Raw genomic sequence first — 20,118 nt, forward strand, 5'->3', positions numbered from 1 at the left:
CAGTAGAGCACAGAGTCAGGAGGTGGTTGTCCCAAAACTTATTACAGCATAATGCCCAAACTCTCGGTTTGTGCTGGAGTGTTACGGATTAAAGGTCAATTCTAACTAATATTATTTGAACCTCCTCAAATAGTATGTTGTGTCCATATCCAATAAGTGTTTTGAGCTGGTAAGTGGCATGTTACATTCTCCAACTAAAGAGAATGTTACCACCTCCCCTTGACGTTCAGCATTATCATGGCTGAAGACGTACACCCCCACCTCACCACGTCTTTCCCCCTCCCCACCCCCCACCAAAAAAAACTCTGAATATCCTGGAAATTACCATTGACCAATGTAACAGGACCAGCCATTTAATCACTTTGGCTACAAGCCCAAGTCAATGGCTTGGAAGTTTGCAGCAAGTAACTCTCCACTTGTTTCCCCTAGAACCTGTCCACCATCCACAAGGTACACGTCAAGAATGTGATGGAATACTTCCCGTTTGCCTGGATAAGGGAAGCTCCATTCTCTTAATCCAAGCTGCTTGAACACTCCCCATTCATTATCATCACCGTTCACCCTGTGCTATTGACATCCAGTACTGTGCCATACCCAAGACAAACTGCAGCTTGTTAAAATCCTTTCAACAGTATCTTCCAAACCTGGCAGCACCTGCTGCCATAGTTCAGGATCATTCCAGATGAGGGGCTAATACTCCTCGGATGCTGCCTGACATGCTTTTCTCCAGCATCATGCTTTTGGACTCTGACTCTCTAGCATCTTTAGTCCTCACTTCCTCCTTAAGAACCCTGAAGGAACCTTGCGATTATATCATGATGTTCCCTAATGGGCATAAATTGTATAGAGTGGATGGAGTTAGAGAAGCTGTGCAAGAGGCTTGTAGATGGCATCCATTGAGAATTACTTCAATACACTCTAATAGACTCTAGTATAGCTTAGACTGTGCCGGAGTATTTATACAATCCGCACTATTTTAAAGCAACCTCATTACTGGACATTTGTCTTTTCCTTGCCAATCTGACTCTTGAACCCAAGCATCTATGGACATAAAACTGCACAACAACAGACTATTTCCCATGAGAAAATAAACGCGTGACTGTCTCTCTCCAAGCTACACTTTATCCTGAGTTGGAATGATACGGATGTCCTGTCACTGTTGCTGGGTGAAAATCTTGACATTCCCTTCCTAAAAGCAAAGCACACATTTAGGGTGCACCTGTAATATGGTGGAACTTGGCGATTAAAGTGGCTCGCCATCATCACCTCAAACAACCTTCCATCAGATCTAATCGACCACTTGTAAAACATTATTAAATTTTAATTTTAATAAAATTTGTTTTCTGCAACCACAATTTCCAACATAAAGTAAAAGCAATTAAATGAGACAACACTTGAAACTTGAGCACTGGTAATGGCTTAGGAAATACTGGCATAGTGGTTTGGCTGGGATTGAACGATACAAGTTATGCCAGCTGCTTAATGTTTTCATGACCTTTATGGATGATTCTTGACATTGGCTGACTGCACACCAACTGTTGTGAAACCAGATCTCCCAAAGCATGTGAACAAACTGGATTTCTGGTGATCGATTGGATGAAATGGTCAGAGTATGAGTTAAATACAACATTTTTTTTGTTTGAAACTTCTAACTTGTCCCCTTTCCTCAGCAGAAGACTTGGTGCAGGCTGGGATATCAGCATGTGAGAAACCCCAAAGCAAGTACCGAGAGAGAACACCAGAATTTGCACATTTGGAGTCTAAGGTATGATCTAGAAATGTAGTTCTGGGATCAACCACAGTGTTGGGTTGTTGGCTTTGTGCTTGGGGCTTTCATGTACACGTTCACTGCAAATGCTTGAATTGAAGAATTGATGGTTGAACTTAGTGAGATGACTGAGCAATTGTACATAACCAATGGCCATCATTCTGCTCACTTCACCTAATGGGTCAGCATTTAGGCCACAGTGCATTGTAATTGAACCAATTTCTTGAACAGAAGTTAAAAGATTCCACACTGACCAGTGGGTCAGTGATTCAATGATTCAACTATATTAGGAAAGGATATACACAGAACCAAGAATTAGGAAGTATTATACCTTAATCTTTTTCTGAAGAATAAAGCCTGAATTGCACATCCGGGAGGAAGACACGGACATGTATGTTGCAATTATTTTAGTGAGTGAATTGTGCTGTTTTAAATAGATATCCTGAAATACTTGGCACAGTTTGATATGCAGGTAAAATGCAATGATAGCAGTACAATTGCTGACGCCAGAACTGAGATAATATTGACTGAAGGTTGGATCCAAAATCATCTGCTATTGGCAGATACGATAGTCAGTGTCTGTATTTCAGATTTGATCTTACATTGATAGGAATGTAAATCAAAGAAGCAGCCTAGAGTTTAGGGGACCTGGGAGTGGACAGAACCAATTAGACACTGAGACTTGAAACTGGTGATGCTTGTGTGTTTGCCCCTGTTTCAGTTGAAATCAATTTTATGTGACTATGATCGAACAAGTGTTTAAGTTTGAAAATCGTGAAAAGCAAACAGAAGTTCTGCAATTCCACTTGAGTTTTGATCTGACGGAGGGAGGATATCTCCAGTCTGGAAGAAACCAATTTATTGCAGTTCGATGGGGAATAAGTATGTTCCTGATATACCTGATGCTGTTCCGATATCCACAGTTACATAGGACTGTAGGAAGAATAGAGTGGGAGGACCATGTGAGACGATAATCTGGACCGACTAAGCTGAGGAGGACCAATCACAGGCAGATCGAAGCTGCATTGCTTTTTTTAATATAGAATGAAAGAGCTCACGTTTCCATCAGGAAATTTCCATCAGGGCTCCTTCAGAAATGCAGGCCTGTTTTTTCATTCTGACGGGTCCCCCTCAATACAGAGCAACGTGGGGGAAAAGCAAACTGTGGCTGTTTTGCTGTCAGTTGCTGTTTTGATGTTTAGAGGCTGTGTGACAGCCAGCCACTCTGACAACTCCTGTCAACCAGTAAGTCTAGAAGGTTCAAGAAAGGAGACTGGGTGGGTGGGATACCAGGTAAATTATTCCCGGTTGGTCGAGAGGTTTTCAATGAAGATTGGGTCCTGGGGGAGCAGGGGCATTGGATGAGGAGTTGGGAGTAGGTAGGTGATGGTTGTAGTTGAGGGTGTGGTGTAAATTGGGGGTCACTTTTTAATAGCTACTCAGGAGTTTGAAGTCTGATTTAATTGTCTAATTTTTCCTAAGTAAATAAGTGCTTAACTACAGCAGAACCCTCTGAATTCTCGGATTTTAAAATAACTTTTGGAGGCTGTGTGTAGAGGGATTTCCCAGCAGAATCTTCAATTCCCAAGCAATTCCTTCAGCGATGGGATTCCACAGGATCCCAATGAACAATTCCCATCCATACCGGAATAACAACGGTCTGTCTGGCTCACAGAAAATGACATCAGTATTTTCTGTATTTGAATGTAAATTGAGTTTATAGGAATTGTAGGGAGGAAGAGTTACTTTTTTTCCAAGGATAAGGTTTGAGTGTACTCTTGGCAAAAGCAGTCTCTATTGTGCCATATAGACATCCAATATTCCATGCTGGATCACACCCATGAAAGGTCAATGGATCAGACTGCTGTTTATGAAGTAGCACACATCAGGATAACTATAGCAGCATCAAACATTTGCTATTGACTTTTGTTCAATGCATTTTTCACAGTGCATCTTGATTACATGTGAAAATAAACCAAAGAACAGCAGATGCTGGAAATCTGAAACAAAAACAAATGGCTGGAGAAACTCAGCAGGTCTGGCAAAGTCTGTGGAGAGAAAAGTTCATGTTTTGGGTCCAGTGACCCTTCACTATTCTGAAGAATGGATTCAAAAAGTTAACTGCTTTCTCTCCACAGCTGCTGCCAAGACTTGCTGAGCTTCTCCAGCCATTTCTGCTTCTGTCTCGGTTTGTGGTTAACTCCACATCTCCAGAGTTGAGGAGAGCAATGCTGACTCTCGTATCCAAAAGGGGAAAGCTGATACTAACTCTGGTGCAGTAGTGTGGCTGACTTTTTTTTTCCCCCCCTATTTTGAAGCCAATTTCCTGAAACCACCTGAAAACATCGATCGTGAACATTTACAGTGCAGGTAGGGAAAAGTTGTTATTCATAGTCGAGCAACAGTCTTCCACAATAATGTTGACATCTTGGTGTAGCTCTAAATAGCTACCCTCCTGCTATTTTTGTTTTGAATATACTTAGGGCAAACTGAATTTTCTTCCTCTTTTTTTTAGTTCCTCTTAGCAGACCAGATTTTGTGGTTAGTTTTCTCAATGTTGATTTTGGTTTTGTCTGTTTCCAGGCAGATCTCTTGGCCTCGGAGCAGACGTGCCATGTGAATGGGCAGGAAGTGCCATTGTCAGAGATCGCCTACAGGAGACCAAGTAGGAGTAAGCTTCAGTTTTTTTGTGTTGACAGGGTTTGGGGGAGAAGGCACGCACCATCCCTGTTGAAGAGATTTGAAAAGATGCTACATGAATGCACCAAACTATAGGATTCTGGGCTGGTGAAATTGCTGAGACCAGAGGCAAAATTAAGGGATGTGTTTGAAATGTAAATCGACAGGTTATACCTACTGATTTAATCACTGATCTGGACCTGGAGTACTTCAGGTTTTCCTGGCAGTAGATCTTCATGGATCTGATTTGTTATTACCCTCTGTCCAGTTTGAATACTGCAAATCCTATTTTGTTTGGTGTCCATTTGGCAAATCATTCATCTCTTAGTTATGTAATTTATACAAGTCAAGATGAGGTCTTATAAAGTGTGCATTGAATTGAATTTATTGTCACATACACCAAGGCACAGTGAAAAGCTTTGTCTTGTGAGCAATACAGGCAGATCACAGTTAAGTAGTGTAGATAGTAAATAATAGGTAAACAGCAGCAAAAACACAAGTACAGGCAAATGTTAAGAGTTGGTGAGTCCGTTCAATACTCTAACAGTAGGGTAGAAACTGTTAACTAAACCAGCTGGTGCATGTGTTCAGGCTTATCTACCTTCTCCCCGATGGTAGAGGTTGTAGAAAAGCATTACCAGGGTGGGATGGATCTTTGAGGATGCTGGTGGCCTTTCCTTGACAGCGGGCCTGGTCGATGGATTTGATAGATGGGAGGTTGGCCTTTGTGATTGCCCGGGCCGAGTTCACCACTCTCTGTAACTGTCTCCAATCTTGAATGGTACAGTTGCCAGACCAGGGTAGTGAGACATCCAGACAGAATGGTTTCGATGGTGCACCTATAAAAGTTGGCAAGGGTATTCGCTGTCATGCTAGATTTCCTCAGCTGCCTGAGAAAGAAGAGATGTTGGGCCTTTGTAACCAGTGCATCCACATGAGTCCAAGAAAGTTTGACCACTCCCAGGAGCTTGACATTTGCCACTCGTTCCACCTCTGCTGTTAATGTGTAGGGGGGTATTTGCAAGCATCGTTCTCGGTGCACCATTTTTCCAGGTCTTCCACCTCCTGTCTGTAGTCTGTTTTGTCATCGTCTGAGATTCGACCTACTATGGTGGTGTCATCAGCGAACTTGTAAATGGCATTAGTCTGGTATTTGGTGATGCAGTCATTGGTATACAGTGAGTACAGTAGGGGGCTGAGTATGCACCCATGGTGGGGGAGGGGGGGGGCGGGTGGCGCGGCGCTCCAATGTTGAATGTTAGTGAGGATGAAACATTGTCCCCAGTCTTCATTGATTGTGCCCTGTGGGTCAGGAAACTGAGAATCCAGTTGCAGAGAGGTGGGGCTTAGTCAGAGATCCCCAAGTTTAGTAATCAGTCTGGAGGGGATTAGTGCTGACTACAGTTCAGCCTTCAATGAGTTGGATTCTTACATAGCTCTTCTTGGTGTCAAGATGTTTTAGGGAGGAGTGAAGGGCAAGCGATATGGCATCTGACACGGATCTGTTGATCCAATAGACAAATTGGAGTGGGTCAAGTTGAATAATGCCATGACCAGCCTTTCAAAGCACTTCATGACCACTGAAGTTAGACCCACTGGGCAGTGGTCAGAGACATGCTGCATGAGCCACCTTAGGCACAGGGATGATGTGGGCCCTCTTGAAACAGGCAGAGACAGTGGCCTGTACAGGGCGAGGTTGAAGATGTCCGAGAAGACCTCTGCCAGTTGATCTGCACATGCTCTGAGTACACTGCCTTGTACACAGTCTGGTCCCGTTGCTTTCCTTGGATTCACACGAAGGAAAACTGATCTGACCTCTGCAGTGACAGTTGGGATAGGTTCGTCAGGACTTGTCAGAATAGGTGTTACCTCTCTGCAGAAATTCTGCTCAAAGCGAACATAGAAAGCGTTGAGACGATCTGGGAGGGATATGTCATCGTTTGCTATCTTGACCATCTTGGAGTCCAGCAAATGCCCAACTCTGAGGCTGCTGGCTTAGGGAGGTAAACTGAAACAACAAAGAAACTGACTTTGGCAGTGGGTGGAAGGACTGGGTCTAACAATCTATAGTTAACTTTCCATGTACTTACAATGCAGCCTTACCCAAAATATCATTGTAGTCTTCATCCTGTTTATGCAGCAGTTTTACAAATTTGTATGCCTATACCAATATTCTAAAACTGCAAGGTCTGGTAAATCAGCAACTTAATCTCACCCACTCAATTGTAATGATTATTGATTTTGTATGTTGTATATAAAATTAAACAACAATATTGAGAGAGCCATAATACTTGTATGTCTTTCAGTGTTAGATCCTGTGAAAACTAGACTGCAAAGAGAATATGAAATACAAATCTAATTATAAATACAGGCAGATGAAATGAGGGTAAGCTAGCTACTGAAGAAAATTGCTGAAGTTTGTTTTAAGATGTGCAAGAGATGAGAGGTAAGAGTAGACACTGGAAAATGAGGCTGGAGAAATATTGTGGGAAAATGGCAGAGGAAGTGAATACGTATTTTGCATCAGACTTAGCAGTAGAACTTGAAGGCAGTCAAGGGGAACATAGTAGAACTTGAAGGCAGTCAAGGGGCAGCTGAAAGGTCTGAAGGCAAGTAGGTCTGCCAGACTAGACATCCTACACGTCTGGGTTCTGAAGGAGATTGTAAAGGCACTGGTGGTGATCTTTCAAGAGTCATTGGAGTCAAGAAGGGTCCCAGAGGGTTGGGAAAAAGGCAAATGTAACATGTCGTCTGTTTAAGAAGGTGGGAGGCGGGAGGCAGAAGATATTTATAGACCAGTCAGCCTGACCTCAATCACTGCTAATATTTTGCAGTCCATTATTAAGGATGAGATTTTGAAGCAGTTGGAAGTGTAGGATAAAATAGGGCTGAATCAGTATGACTTTGTCAAAAGGAGGTCACACCTGACAAACCTGTTCAGAATTCTGAGGTAATGAAAAATGAGAGAAAGAAGAGCTGTTGGGCATGAGCCATTTGGATTTCCAGAGGGCCTTTAACTGTTGCTGCACAGGAGGCTGCAAAGTAAGAGCCCATAGTGTTAGGGGCAAGGTACTAGTGTTGATAGAGGATTGGATGACTGGCAGAAGGTGCAGAGTAGGGAGAAAGGTGCCTTTTTCAGGATGGCAGCCCATGACTAGGAGAGTTTCACAGGGGTCATTGTTAGGACCACCGTAATTCACATTATACATTAATGATCTGGATGAAGGAACTGAGGGCATTGTTGCTATGTTTGCAGATGAGACGGAGAGGTGGAGGGACAGGGAGTGTTGAGGAAGCACTGAGGTTGCAGAAGGACTTGGACAGGCTGGCATAGTGGGGCATATGGAATACATAGAAAAGTACAGCACAAGAACAAGCCCCTTTGTCCACGATATTGTGCCAAACATGACACCAAGTTAAACTAATTCCTTCTGTCTGCCCATGATCCATATCCTTCCATTCCTTGCATATTCATGTGCTTATCTAAAAGCCCCCTAATACTCCCCTCATATCTGCCTGTAGCATGCTCCAGGAATCTACCACTCTGTATTAAAAACTTGCCCCTCTCACCCTTCTCCCATTTACCATAAATGCAGCCCCCCGTCCTGGTATTTGCTATTTTGACTCTTGGGTGGGGGGGGGGGGGAAGATTCTGACTGTTAACCCTGTCTCATAATTTTATAGACTTCTATCAAGTCTCCCCTCAGCCTTTGCGCTTCAGAGAAAACAACCCTAGTTTTTCTAACTTCTCCTTATAGCTCACGCCCTCTCATCCAGGCAGCATCCTGGGAAACCCCTTCTGCACATTCTCCAAAGCAGGGAAGTCTGGGCTGATCGTAAAAGCTAATGCTTCCTGATCCACTCTTCAAGAGCTGTCAATTCTCCATTATGTTCACTGTCTGCCCCTAAAGACAGGGTGTTTCAAACATTATTTACTCTCAGTGGGAAGTAATTCTCCTCACCTGGTGCATTAGTTAAGGACAGTATTACAGTGGCAGAAAGGAGGACTTGTCTACTGAGATAGTATGGGCTGAGGTTAGAAACCGGAAAGGAGAGGTCACCCTGCTGAGAGTTTTCCATCTGCCTCCAAATAGCTCCAGACATGTAGAGGAAAGGATATCTTAAGATAATTCTCTATAGGAGGGAGCGTAACAGTAGTTGAACTTTCCAAATGTTGACTGGAAATACCATAGTTCAAGTAGATTAGATTCCCTACAATATGGAAACAGGCCCTTCGGCTCAAAAAGTCCATACCCTCCCTTTGAAGAGTAACGTATCCATTTGCATTCCCCTACTCTATATTTACCCCTGACTAATGCACATATTGTTATGGACAATCTAGTATGGCCGATTCACCTGACCTGCACGTGTTTTTGATTGTGGGAGGAAACCAGAGCATCTGGAGGAAAAACATGCCGACACGGGGAGAATATGCAAACTTGGCACAGTTGCCTGAGGTGGGAATTGAACCCAGGTCCCTGGCACTGAGGCAGCAGTGCTAACCACTGAGCCACTATACCACCCAAAGAAATAAGGGTGCGTCTTGTATTTGAACCCAGGGCCTCTCCCATATCTTCAGTGTAGAAGTCCCAAAGCAAGAACCATACCGCTAGAACAATGAGCCACGAATTTAGATGGGTCAGGTTTTTGTCCAATGTGTGCAGGATGGTTTCCTGACGCAGTACATAGACAAGCCAAAAAGGGTCAAGACCATGTTTGTATTTGGTACTGAGTAATGAACCTGGCCAGGTGTTAGATTTGGAGGGAGGTGACCACAATTCTTCTGTTATGTTTACTTTAGTGCTGGAAAGGATAGGTACATACCGCAGGACAAAAGTTATTACTGGGGGGGAAAGGCAATTATGATGCAATTCGGCAAGATTTGGGATGCATAGGATGGGGAAGGAAACTGCAGCAGATGGGCACGATTGAAGTGTAGAGCTTATTCGAGGAACAGTTACTGCAGGTCCTTGATAAGTATGTAGATTAGATTACTTAGTGTGGAAACAGGCCCCTTCGGTCCAACAAGTCCACACCAACCCGCCGAAGTGCAACCCACCCAGACCCATTCCCCAACATTTATCCCTGCACCTAACACTACGGGCAATTTAGCGTGGCCAATTCACCTGACCTGCACATTTTTAGACTGTGGGAGGAAACCGGAGCACCCGGAGGAAACCCACGCAGACACAGGGAGAATGTGCAAACTCCACACAGTCAGTCGTCAGAGGTGGGAATTGAACCCAGGTCTCTGGCGTTGTGAGGCAACAGTGCTAACCACTGTGCCACCGTGCCGCCCACAAATGTACCTGACAGGCCGGGAGGAAGTGGTTGAGCGAGGGAGCTGTGGTTTACTAGAAAAGTTAAATCTCTTGTCAAGAGAAAGAAGGAGGCTTATGTTAGGATGAGATGCAAAGGCTCGGTTGAGGCGCTTGAGTGTTAAGTTAGCCAGGAAGGACCTAAAGAGTGCCAAGAGCCACAAGGGGACATGAGAAGTTGTTGGCAGATAGGATCAAGGAAAACCCTAAGGCTTTCTATAGGTGTGTCAGGAATAAGAATGAGGTGACTTAATAGAGGCAGGCAAGATGATCAGAGTATTAGATAGGATGGACAGTGAGAGCCTTCTTCCTCAGATGGTGATGGCTAGCATGAGGGGGCATAGCTTTAAATTGGGTGGGGGGGGAGGTGTGTGATAGATATAGGACAGATGTTAGAGGTAGTTTCTTAGGGGTGTGAAACGCACTGCCTGCAATCATAGTAGACTTGTCAACTTTAAGGGCATTTAAATGGTCATTGGGTAGACATATGGATGAAAATGGAATAGTGTGGATTAAATAGGCTTCAGATTGGCACAGCATTGAGGGCCGAAGGGCCTGTGCTGTGCTGTTAACATTCTACGTATTTCAATGCTTTTCCCACTTGCGCATCCAATATTATTCTATCTTGCTCTAACTTTGAATACATCAATTAAATGCAATATTATGATCATTTTTTGCAAATGAAAACATCTCAGACTCTTCAACATTAAGTTCAGAATTAAGTTGTCTATTCTGCCCTCAAAGCTTGCATAAACTTCCTGCGGAATACTGGCCAGAAATAGATCCAATACATCACTGCCCTATATATAAAACTCTGATCTGACAGTAACTGAATACAGATTCATTACTTGCCCCTGGGAATTTGTCTTTCCCCTGGATATATGTTCCCATGACAGTTCTTCTTTTTCATTCCAATGAGGTAGTCCTACAATGTGCAAAAGACACCGATGCCTTTTTCTTGTAACTGTTATTGTACTCTGAGGGAGAAACCGAGTCGAGAGTGTGGTGCTGGGAAAGTACAGCAGGTCAGGCAACATCAGGAGCAGGAGAATTGACTGTTCGGGCATTGATTCCTGATGAAGGGCTTGTGTCTGAAACTTTGATTCTACTACCCCTCGCATCTGCAGTCCTCACTTTCCCCTTGAATGAGGAACGTAATGGATTTCCTATTCCATTCATATCCTTTCTGCTGTTGCAATTGGTGGGAATTTGGATATTGACTGGGTTTAGCTGTCTGTCAGTATGTCTCTACATTTCAATTAATTGGTTGTATCTGTGACAGACGGCATTCCTGAAATGAAGACTTCTAGATTTCTGAAAAGATGCTCTTCCTTATTTTCTAGGCATGACTTCAGAACAGATGTCAACAAAGCCTATATCGTGGATGGATGCAACCAACCTCACATGGGATTCTAAGGACAAATATAAATTCCAAATTCCTACACTGATGAGCAAGGCTTTGTGCATGGGTTATGAATACGTGGAAATTGTAAGTTGCTGCCAACAGTAATATCTGTTTCCCAACAACTCTAAATAAATGCATTTATTAGATTTGGCGTTCCCTCCTGGGATTTGTGAATCTCGTGTTATGTATTGTTAACATCTTTAACAGAAGTTAAGAGCACATTGCACCAATCGCAAACAGCAGAGGAGAGACATGCATATATTGGGTTTCCTTTTGATCCTGAAGTTTGTTTTAATCTGGTGCCTTAAGTGTCTCCTGGGCCCTATCAATGAGCTGGCATTTGAATGATTCAAAGGGAATGTGCATATAGCATAAAAGTGATCATTTTTGGTCTGTGATTAACTCTCTGGAAAGTAGCTCTGAAATAGAATGTTGAGGAAGTGATCTGATGAAAGATTTGAGAGCTAAAATGAGCTAGTAGTGAATATTTTCCAAAATGGAGCCATTCCAACTTGGAAACATTCAAGGTTATTGGAGGGTGCTCTGAATGAATGGGGAATTATGCCACCCAAAACTTTCAAGCAGCCTGGACATTTCTATGAAGCAACTCCCTTAAGAGAAAGTGTAGTAAGAGGTGGTAAGGAGTGCAGGGTGTGTAAATGGTGGGAGAAATGGGTGTAAATCTTGTATTCGTAGGATGTGGATGTTGTTAGGCAACATTTATTGCCCGTCTCTAGTTGCCCTTGAAGGTGGTTAACCCTCCTCTTGGATCACTGCAGTGCATGTGGACGAGATTCCTGAATATTTGCAAGTGTATAGTAAAATAGGGCCAAGTCAGCATGGCTTCAAGAAGGGGAGGCCGTGCCTGACAAATCTTAGAATTCTTTGAGGAAATAATGGGCAGTTTAGATCTAGGAGAGCCAATGGACCTGGACGTCAAGAAGGTCCTTTGACAAGGTGCCACACAGAAGGCTACTGAGTAAGGCAAGGGCCCGTGCTGGTAGAGGCAAGATGCTAGCATGGATAGAAATTTGGCTGTCTGGCAGGAAGCAGAGGGTGGGGATAAAAGGGTCCTTCTCATGATGGCAGCCGGTGACAGGTGTTCCGCAAGGCTGTTAGGACTGCAAATTTTCACTTTGTATACTAATGATCTAGACAAAGGAACTGAGGTCATTCTGGCTAAGTCTGCAGATGACACAGGGACAGGAGGCATTGAGGTGAGGAGGCTACAGAATGATTTGGAAAGGTTGGGACAGTGGGCAAAGAAGTGGCAGATGGAGTACAATGTGGGAAAGTGTGAGGCCATGCAATTTGGTAGGAAGAATAGAATATGGACTGTTTCCTAAATGGGGAGAAAATTCAGCAATGTGAAGTGCAAAGGGACATAGGAGTTCTAGTCCAGGAATCTCAAGGTATACTTGCAGGTTGAGTCAGCAGTTAGGAAGGCAAATGTAATGTTGGCATTTATTTTGAAAGGACTTGAATATAAATGCAGGGATGTATTTCTGAGGCTCTATAAAGCTCTGGTTAGCACACATTTGGGGTATTATGTGCAGTTTTGGGCCTGTCTATAAGGAAGGATGTACTAGCCCTGGGGCATGTTCAGAGCAAGTTCATGAGAATGGTCAGGAATGAAAAGCTTAATATAAGAGGAATGTTTCAGGATTCTGGCTTTCTCCTTGATGAATTTGAGAAGGATGGGGATGGGATCTAATTGAAACATACAGAATTCTGGATGGCCTGGACAGTCAATGTTGGGAAGATGTTTCCATTGGTAGGGGAGACTAAGACCTGAGGGCACAGCCTTAGAACCAAAGGGAAGACCTTTTAGAACAGGATCAGGAAAAACTACTTCAGCCAGAGGATTGGTGAATCTGTGGAATTCACTGCCACAAAAGGCTGTGGAGGCCAGGTCATTGAGTATACTTATGGCAGAGACAGGTTCTTGAGGATCAAGGGTTATGGGATGAAAATGGGAGAATAGGGTTGAGAAACTTAGCTGCCACAATTGAATGGTGGAGTAGACTCAATGGGCTGAATGGCCTAATTTCTGTTCCTACATCTTACGTGCTGTAGATAGACCATTAGTGAGGGAATTCCAGGATTTTGATTTGGTAACACTGAAGGAACGGTAATATATTTTCAAATCCGGATGGAGTGGAACTTGCAGGGGGTGGGGTGTTCCCATGTATCTGCTGCCCATGTCCTTCTGGATGGAAGTACTCATGGGTTTGGAAGGTGCTGCCGAAGTACCTCCGGTGCAGCTCTGAAGTGCATCTTGTAGATAATACACACTGCTGCAATTGAACATTGGTGGAGGGAGTTGATTGGCAGCGCATTCACAAACAATCAGGCAGGCAGTTTTGTTCTGGATGGTATTGAGCTGCTTGTGTTGTTTAGAGTTGCACCCATTCAGGCAAGTGGGGAATATTACAACACACTCCTGAGTTGTGCCTTGTAGATGGTGGATAGGCTTTGAAGAGTCAGGTGGGGAATTACTTGCTATGGTATTCCTAGTCTCTGACTTGTGGTTGTAACCACTGTCCCATTTCTGCAGATTGGTAACCCCAGGATGGTTTTTGTGGAGGTTTCTGTAATAGTAAATGATATTGAATGTCAAAGTGTGATGGTCAGGTTATCAATTATTGGAGATGGTCATTGCCTGGCATTTGTGTGGCACAGATGTTAGTTGCTGCTTGTCAACCTAGGCCTGGATATTGTCCAGATCTTATTGCACTTCAACGTGGACTGCTTCAGTCATAATAGTGCTGAACGTTATGTAATCAGTGAACATCTCCCACTTCTCTCTTTTATGATGGAGATAAGGGCATTAAAGCAGCTGATGACGGTTAGACCGAGCACACTACCCTGAGGAACACCCTCTCAGAAATGTCTGGACGCTGAGATGAATGGCATCCAAAAACCACAACCATCTTTCTTTGGACCTGGCACAACTTCAACCTGCAGACAGCTTTCCCCTGATTCTGACTCCAGTTTTGCTCAGGCTGTTTGATGCCAGCCTCAATCAATTGTGGCCTTTTTGTCAAAGGCTGCCTCTCCTCTGGAAATCCGCTCTTTTGGCCATGTTTTGAACCAAGGCTGTAATGAGGCCAGGAACCGAGTGGGTTTAGCAGAACCCAAACTGGGTGTCACTGGGCAGGTTATTGCTGCTTGACAGCACAGTTCATGACACCTTCCATCACTTTATTATTTGTCAAGAGTAGACTAATGGTGCTGTAATTGTCTGGGTTGGATTTGTCCTACTTTTTGAGTACACAAAACATACCCAGAGGTAATTTTTTGTGGCAATTTTCCCCGTTTGTTGGTGGATACCAATGTTGTAATTGTCCTGGAAGAGCTTGACTAGGGGTGTGACAGGATCTGGAGCACACTCCTTCAGGATGATTTTGCCAGATTGTTGGTAGTGCCTGTAGCATTAGCAATATCCAGTGTCTCCAACTATTTGTGGGTGGCACAGTGGTTAGCACTGCTGCCTCACAGCGCCTGAGACCGTTTCAATTCCCGCTTCAGGCGACTGACTGTGTAGAGTTTGCACATTCTCCCCGTGTCTGCGTGTGTTTCCTCCGGGTGCTCCGGTTTCCTCCCACAGTCCAAAGATGTGCAGGTCAGGTGAATTGGCCATGCTAAATTGCCTGTAGTGTTAGGTAAGGGGTAAATGTAGGGGAATAGGTGGGTTGCGCTTCGGCGGGTCGGTGTGGACTTGTTGGGCCGAAGGGCCTGTTTCCACACTGTAATGTAATCTAATCTATTTCTTGATATCACGTGGAGTGAACCAAATTGACTTAAAAACTGCTGTCTGTCTTGCTGGGACTACTGGAGAGGCAGAGATAGATCATCCACTTGACACTTTTGGCTGAAGATTGCTGTAAATGCTTCAGCTTTATCATTTACACTGTTGAATTCTTCTGTCATTGAGGATGGGGATATTTGTGGACACCCCTTCCAGTGAGTTAGTTAACTGTCCACCGCCATTCGTGACTGGATCTGGCAGGGTTGCAAGATTGCTTAGCTGTGTTTATCACTTGCTGCTTATGCTGTTTGGTATGCTAGTGGTCCTGTTTAGTAGCTTCATCAGGTTGACACTTAATTGCTAGGAATGCTTGGTGCTGCTCCTAGCATGCCCTCCTGCCCCCTCCATTGAACCAGGGTTGATCCCCCTGGCTTGATAGTAATGGTCGACTGGGGGTTCTACCAGGCCATCATGTTGTAGATTGTGCTGGAGTACAATTCTGCTGTTGATGGTCTACAAAGCCTTATAGGTGCCCAGACCTGAATTGGTATTGAATGCAATTGTGCAACTTCACCATGGAACTCAGAAGCTTCTATCTGTGTTGCTGGACAGAATTGTGTCAAGGTGCCTTAATTCAATAAACTAATGACCCTTCCTTTTGTGCAGACCGCATTCTATTGATTCTTTTAGCTGATCACTAACCAAGAGACCCCTCTTGAGGGGTCATATATCTAGTTTTATATAATATATACTATATATAACCTTTTGATTTTGTTGATATCCTCACTCGATCTGTTAAGTCTGCTCCATTTTGCACTGTGATAGTGCCATACAACACAATGGAGGGTATTCTCAGTGTGAAGGTGTGACTTTGTCTCCCCTGTTATAGGCCAGGTAGGGCCCCCTCAAAACATTCCAAGACAGTAGCCTGGACCCATCTTTGCTAGTTGCTTTAAGCAGCTGTAAAGTGGATATTCCAGGAGAGAGTCCGCTCTTAGTTTTAAACAAAACTGAATTTATTTACAAGATTACAGAATGAAACACAAACAAAAGAACAGAATAATTTAACCTCTCCAAAAAAATTCAACACACTATCCCAACTTAACAATACTGTCCCAAAGAGTTGCAACAATCCCTCCAAACACCCCTCAGCACAAAAGATAAAATCGCTGATTGCAGGCTGGATGTCAGAGAAAGCAAGTACCAGCCTGGGCCTGCTGCTTTAGGTCCAGCAGCTTTTTCCACACTCCTGCTAAAAACCAAACCAAGCCAGAGAAAAGCTGAGTTGGGAGAACTGACCGCTCCCCTTTCATTGTACAAGTGTGTTCTTGAAAAAGTGAAAGCCCTTTGCCTGAAGCAGTATCCGTTAGCTATAATCAAATTGGTCCTAAAACCTTACAACCCCAGACTTTTTGGAGTCTGTCACTTATGACTTCTCTGAAAATAAAAAGGCCAAGGAAAGCGTAACCTTGTTAATTGAGCAGCAGCTTCGCACCCCAAGGACTATGGTCACTTGCTAATACTGTCACAACAGATGCAGACAGACTGGTAAGAATAAGGTCAAGTATGTTTTCCCTTTTGTTCATTCCATCACCACTTGCTGCAGACTCCACCTAGCACCCATTTCCTTTAGGACCTGATCAGCTCAATCAGTCATGCTGCTGCAGTGTCACGTTTGGTGATGATCATTGAAGTCCCCCACCTAGAGTACATTTTGTGTTCTTGCCATCCTCCGTGCTTCCTCCAAGTTGTCTTCAATATGGAAGAGTACTGACTTATCAGCTGAGGGAGGATGGTATGTGGTAATCAGGAGATTTCCTTGCCCATGAGACTTCATAGGGTCTGGTGTCAATGTTGAGGACTCCAAGGGCAACTCCCTCCTGACTATATACCACTGCCACCACCTCTGCTAGGTCTGTTCTGCAAGTGGGACAGGGCATATCCAGGGATGGTGATAGTAATGACTTGGACATTGTCAGGCTATTGCGTGGCTAGTCTGAGACACTGCTGTCCCATTGTTGGGGGCTCTGAAGGATTTTACAGAATCAACAGAACTATGTTTGCCATTATTGATCCCAGTGTCTAGACTGATACCAGGTGGTCTATCTGGTTTTATTCCTTCTGAGATTTTTCAGCAGTTTGATGAACCTAGCACAGTGGCTCAGTGGTTAGCACTGCTGCCTCCCAGCACCTGGGACCTGGGTTTGATTCCATCCTCAGGAGACTGTGGAGTTTCCACATTCTCCCCATGTCTGCGTGGGTTTCCTCTGGGTGCTGAGGTTTCCTCCCACAGTCCAAGGATGTGTGGGTTCGGTGGATTGGCCATGCTAATCTACCCACACTGTCCATTGATGTGCAAGCTATGTAGAGTAGCCATGGGAAATGCAGGTTTACAGGGATGGGTAGGATGCGGAGTGGGATGCTCTTTGGGAAGTTGGTGTGGGCTCAATGGAACCAAATGGCCTGCTTCCACACCGTAGGGATTATGAAATTCTATGAAATCTTATTGCAGTGGGCCTGCAGTCACATGTAGACCAGACCAGGTAAGGATTTATCTGAAAGACATTAGTGGGTGGGTTGTTAGCAACAATTGTCAATGGTTTCATAGTCATTAGACTCTGAATTTGCAGACTTTGCTGTTTTTGTGAATTCTGTTGTGAAGAGATTTGAACCTCAGTCTCCAGAACATTGTCTGGGTCTCTGGATTATTGGTCTGGTGATAACATCATTAGGCCACTAAATTTTAGCTGAAATAGCTCTTTAAGCTGTCATATTCTCTAATTCTCAATCCTTGAATCAGCATACAGGTAAAAGTACAGCAAAAAATGCAATGATTATCATAACTCTCCCAAATTTAGTCCAGGGCATACTCTGTGGAGTGGAGGGGAAGAGGGAACATAAGGAGGGGATCTGTCTTTGCCCTGTTATGGTTGGAGCTGTGATTTCTTCCTGAGATAAGGACCTAAATATGGAATATGAAGAAGCTGAGAGATGCCTCTGAGCTATTTAATTTGTGGACTTTGATTACCTTTTAAAACTCTACACCATTTTCTGAATACTTGTCATATGGTGGATAAACTGTTGCAAAGGTTTAGAATGTGCACGTTTCAACCCTTTGTAATGACATTTCAGGAATTTCATTGTCTATTTCAATAGACCCAGTTACACTCACCTGTGTTTACTCTTCAGGTTTACCAGGTTTGTCTGCACGACTGTTAAACTGATGACGTTTTACAATATACTGAAATAAAATCTAATTTCTTCTATGAAGTTTAATCATTTGATTTCTCTCTACTTGTGATGTTTGGCATCCCTTGTAAACCGATTCAGTTTGATGTCTTGTTGGTATGTAGACTGCACTAATGTACCCCGCCAGTCACTGAAATATAAAAACACTCGGCAAGTTTTGTCATAAATCGGTTTGCGTTTTCCTCATCTGCTTGAACTTTGTTCCCAGTGACCAATGCGTGCAAATCGCAAATTGATTCCCAGTGACAGGGATAGCTTTAATGTGTCTTGAAATCGAAAGTTTCATAAGAAATGCTAAATTTGACCAGGGTGCAGTTCAAAGCACTGGTTCCTCCCTTGTGTGCACAAGTTAGGTGCTGACCTCTCAGTAAGGATGGTAATGGGGGACGTTCTAAAACGATTGCTCATCCATATGTTTGTAGCATCTCTGCTTCAATTTAAAGAAAGATGATAACTATTATGTGGCAGTAGGATAGTATTCCCATTCGACAACCACAACCGAGCAGTATGGACTGCTTTTTAGCCCTTCACATACTCAAATAAGGCAACATCTGTCCTCCAAGTTAACAGCCAACACGTGATATATTTGCGACTTGTTTCTGGCCTGACTGGTTGTGACTTTTATTTTCTGTCCTCATACAGGAGGAATTTCATTATGCTGCTTCACTTTACATCAAAGAACTTGTGTGCAGTTGTCAGATCATAACGAAAAGAGAAGTGGGAAATCGCAGAATGGTGAAAGACAAAGTGAGTATCAGTGCAATTATTCCTGCTCTCTACTATCTGGCACAACCCAGTATTTGTTGGGCTTCATCAGTCTCTATTAGAAAAAAATTCAGGTGCTCAAGAATTTTGAGCAATCTAGAATATCCATGGTGCTCTTTGAGCCCATAGCTTCTGAAATGTCTAGAAGACAGTATTTGAACACAGACTCCATAGCTTCTAAAATTTTAGTAGGAGAATAGGGAAATGAGGCTCCAATTTGACTATTTGTACAGAATACATATTTCAATATATGACTGAACTCTTGGGAGACTTGTGTGAAAATGAGCATGGTTAATAGTTTTGTTTTACCTCCTTTAGTTTTTTTTTTCTTCCTTTTTTGTTCCAATGGAGCAAACAAATGCGTCCAATTTATGGCAAACAGAACTGGAAACTTCACATTTCTGGGTGGTCTAAAGAGAATTGTCCCAATGTGTAGGCAAAAGATGGACTGAGCCACTCTTGAGTGACTTGCACATATTGCAGTGTTGAAACAGCATGATGACATTTTCCACTGATTCTTAGATGTTAAAAATCACATTGGGTCATAGTCCAACAGGTTATTTTTGAAACTGCAAGCTTTCAGAGCCCCTGTTCCTTCCTCAGGCAACTGAGGAACTTCCAAAAGCTTGCGCTTTTGAATAAACCCGTTAGATTACAACCTGGTGTTGCGTGATTTTAGACTTCATCCACCCCAGTCCAACACAGACACCACCACATCGCAGCTATTATTTAGAGAGGGTAAGTCCAGAGCTGCCTGAAACTGGCAACACAAGGTAATAAAGAAGGCATAAAGCATACTTGCCTTCATTGGTTCGGGCATGGAGTACAAAAGTTGGCAAGTCATTTTACATCTCTGTAAAACTGTAGTCAGGCCACATTTGTGTGAAGTTCAGGTCACCACAGATGAAGAATGTGAAGGCTTTGGAGAGGGTGAAAGCAGGTTATTTGGATGTTGCCTGGATTGGAGTGTAAACTGAGGGGGGAGGTTCGGTTAACTTGGATTGCTTTTGCATTCAGACGGACACATGAACAGGCAGGGAATAGAAGAATATGGACCATACTCAGGCAGGTGGGATTAGTTTAGACTAGCACCCTAGCCAGCACGGACATGTGTCAAAGGGCCTGTTCCTGTGCTCTACTGTTTGATCTATTTTGTGGCATTTGCACTGAAGCACATTTTAGT

The 20,118-nt window shown here is 43.6% G+C and overlaps 1 protein-coding gene across 1 annotated transcript in view; it reads left to right on the forward strand.

The window, feature by feature from the left end:
• LOC140462783 (piezo-type mechanosensitive ion channel component 2-like) overlaps positions 1-20,118 on the forward strand; it is a 423,249-nt gene that overhangs the window by 36,449 nt on the left and 366,682 nt on the right. The window contains exons 9-12 of the mRNA XM_072556051.1: positions 1,671-1,765; positions 4,352-4,433; positions 11,109-11,254; positions 18,813-18,917. Of these exons, the coding sequence (XP_072412152.1) occupies positions 1,671-1,765; positions 4,352-4,433; positions 11,109-11,254; positions 18,813-18,917 (428 nt within the window). The remainder of the gene's footprint in view (positions 1-1,670; positions 1,766-4,351; positions 4,434-11,108; positions 11,255-18,812; positions 18,918-20,118) is intronic.

Source organism: Chiloscyllium punctatum, chromosome 37 (genome assembly GCF_047496795.1).
Source record: "Chiloscyllium punctatum isolate Juve2018m chromosome 37, sChiPun1.3, whole genome shotgun sequence".
Taxonomy (NCBI): Eukaryota; Metazoa; Chordata; class Chondrichthyes; order Orectolobiformes; family Hemiscylliidae; genus Chiloscyllium; species Chiloscyllium punctatum.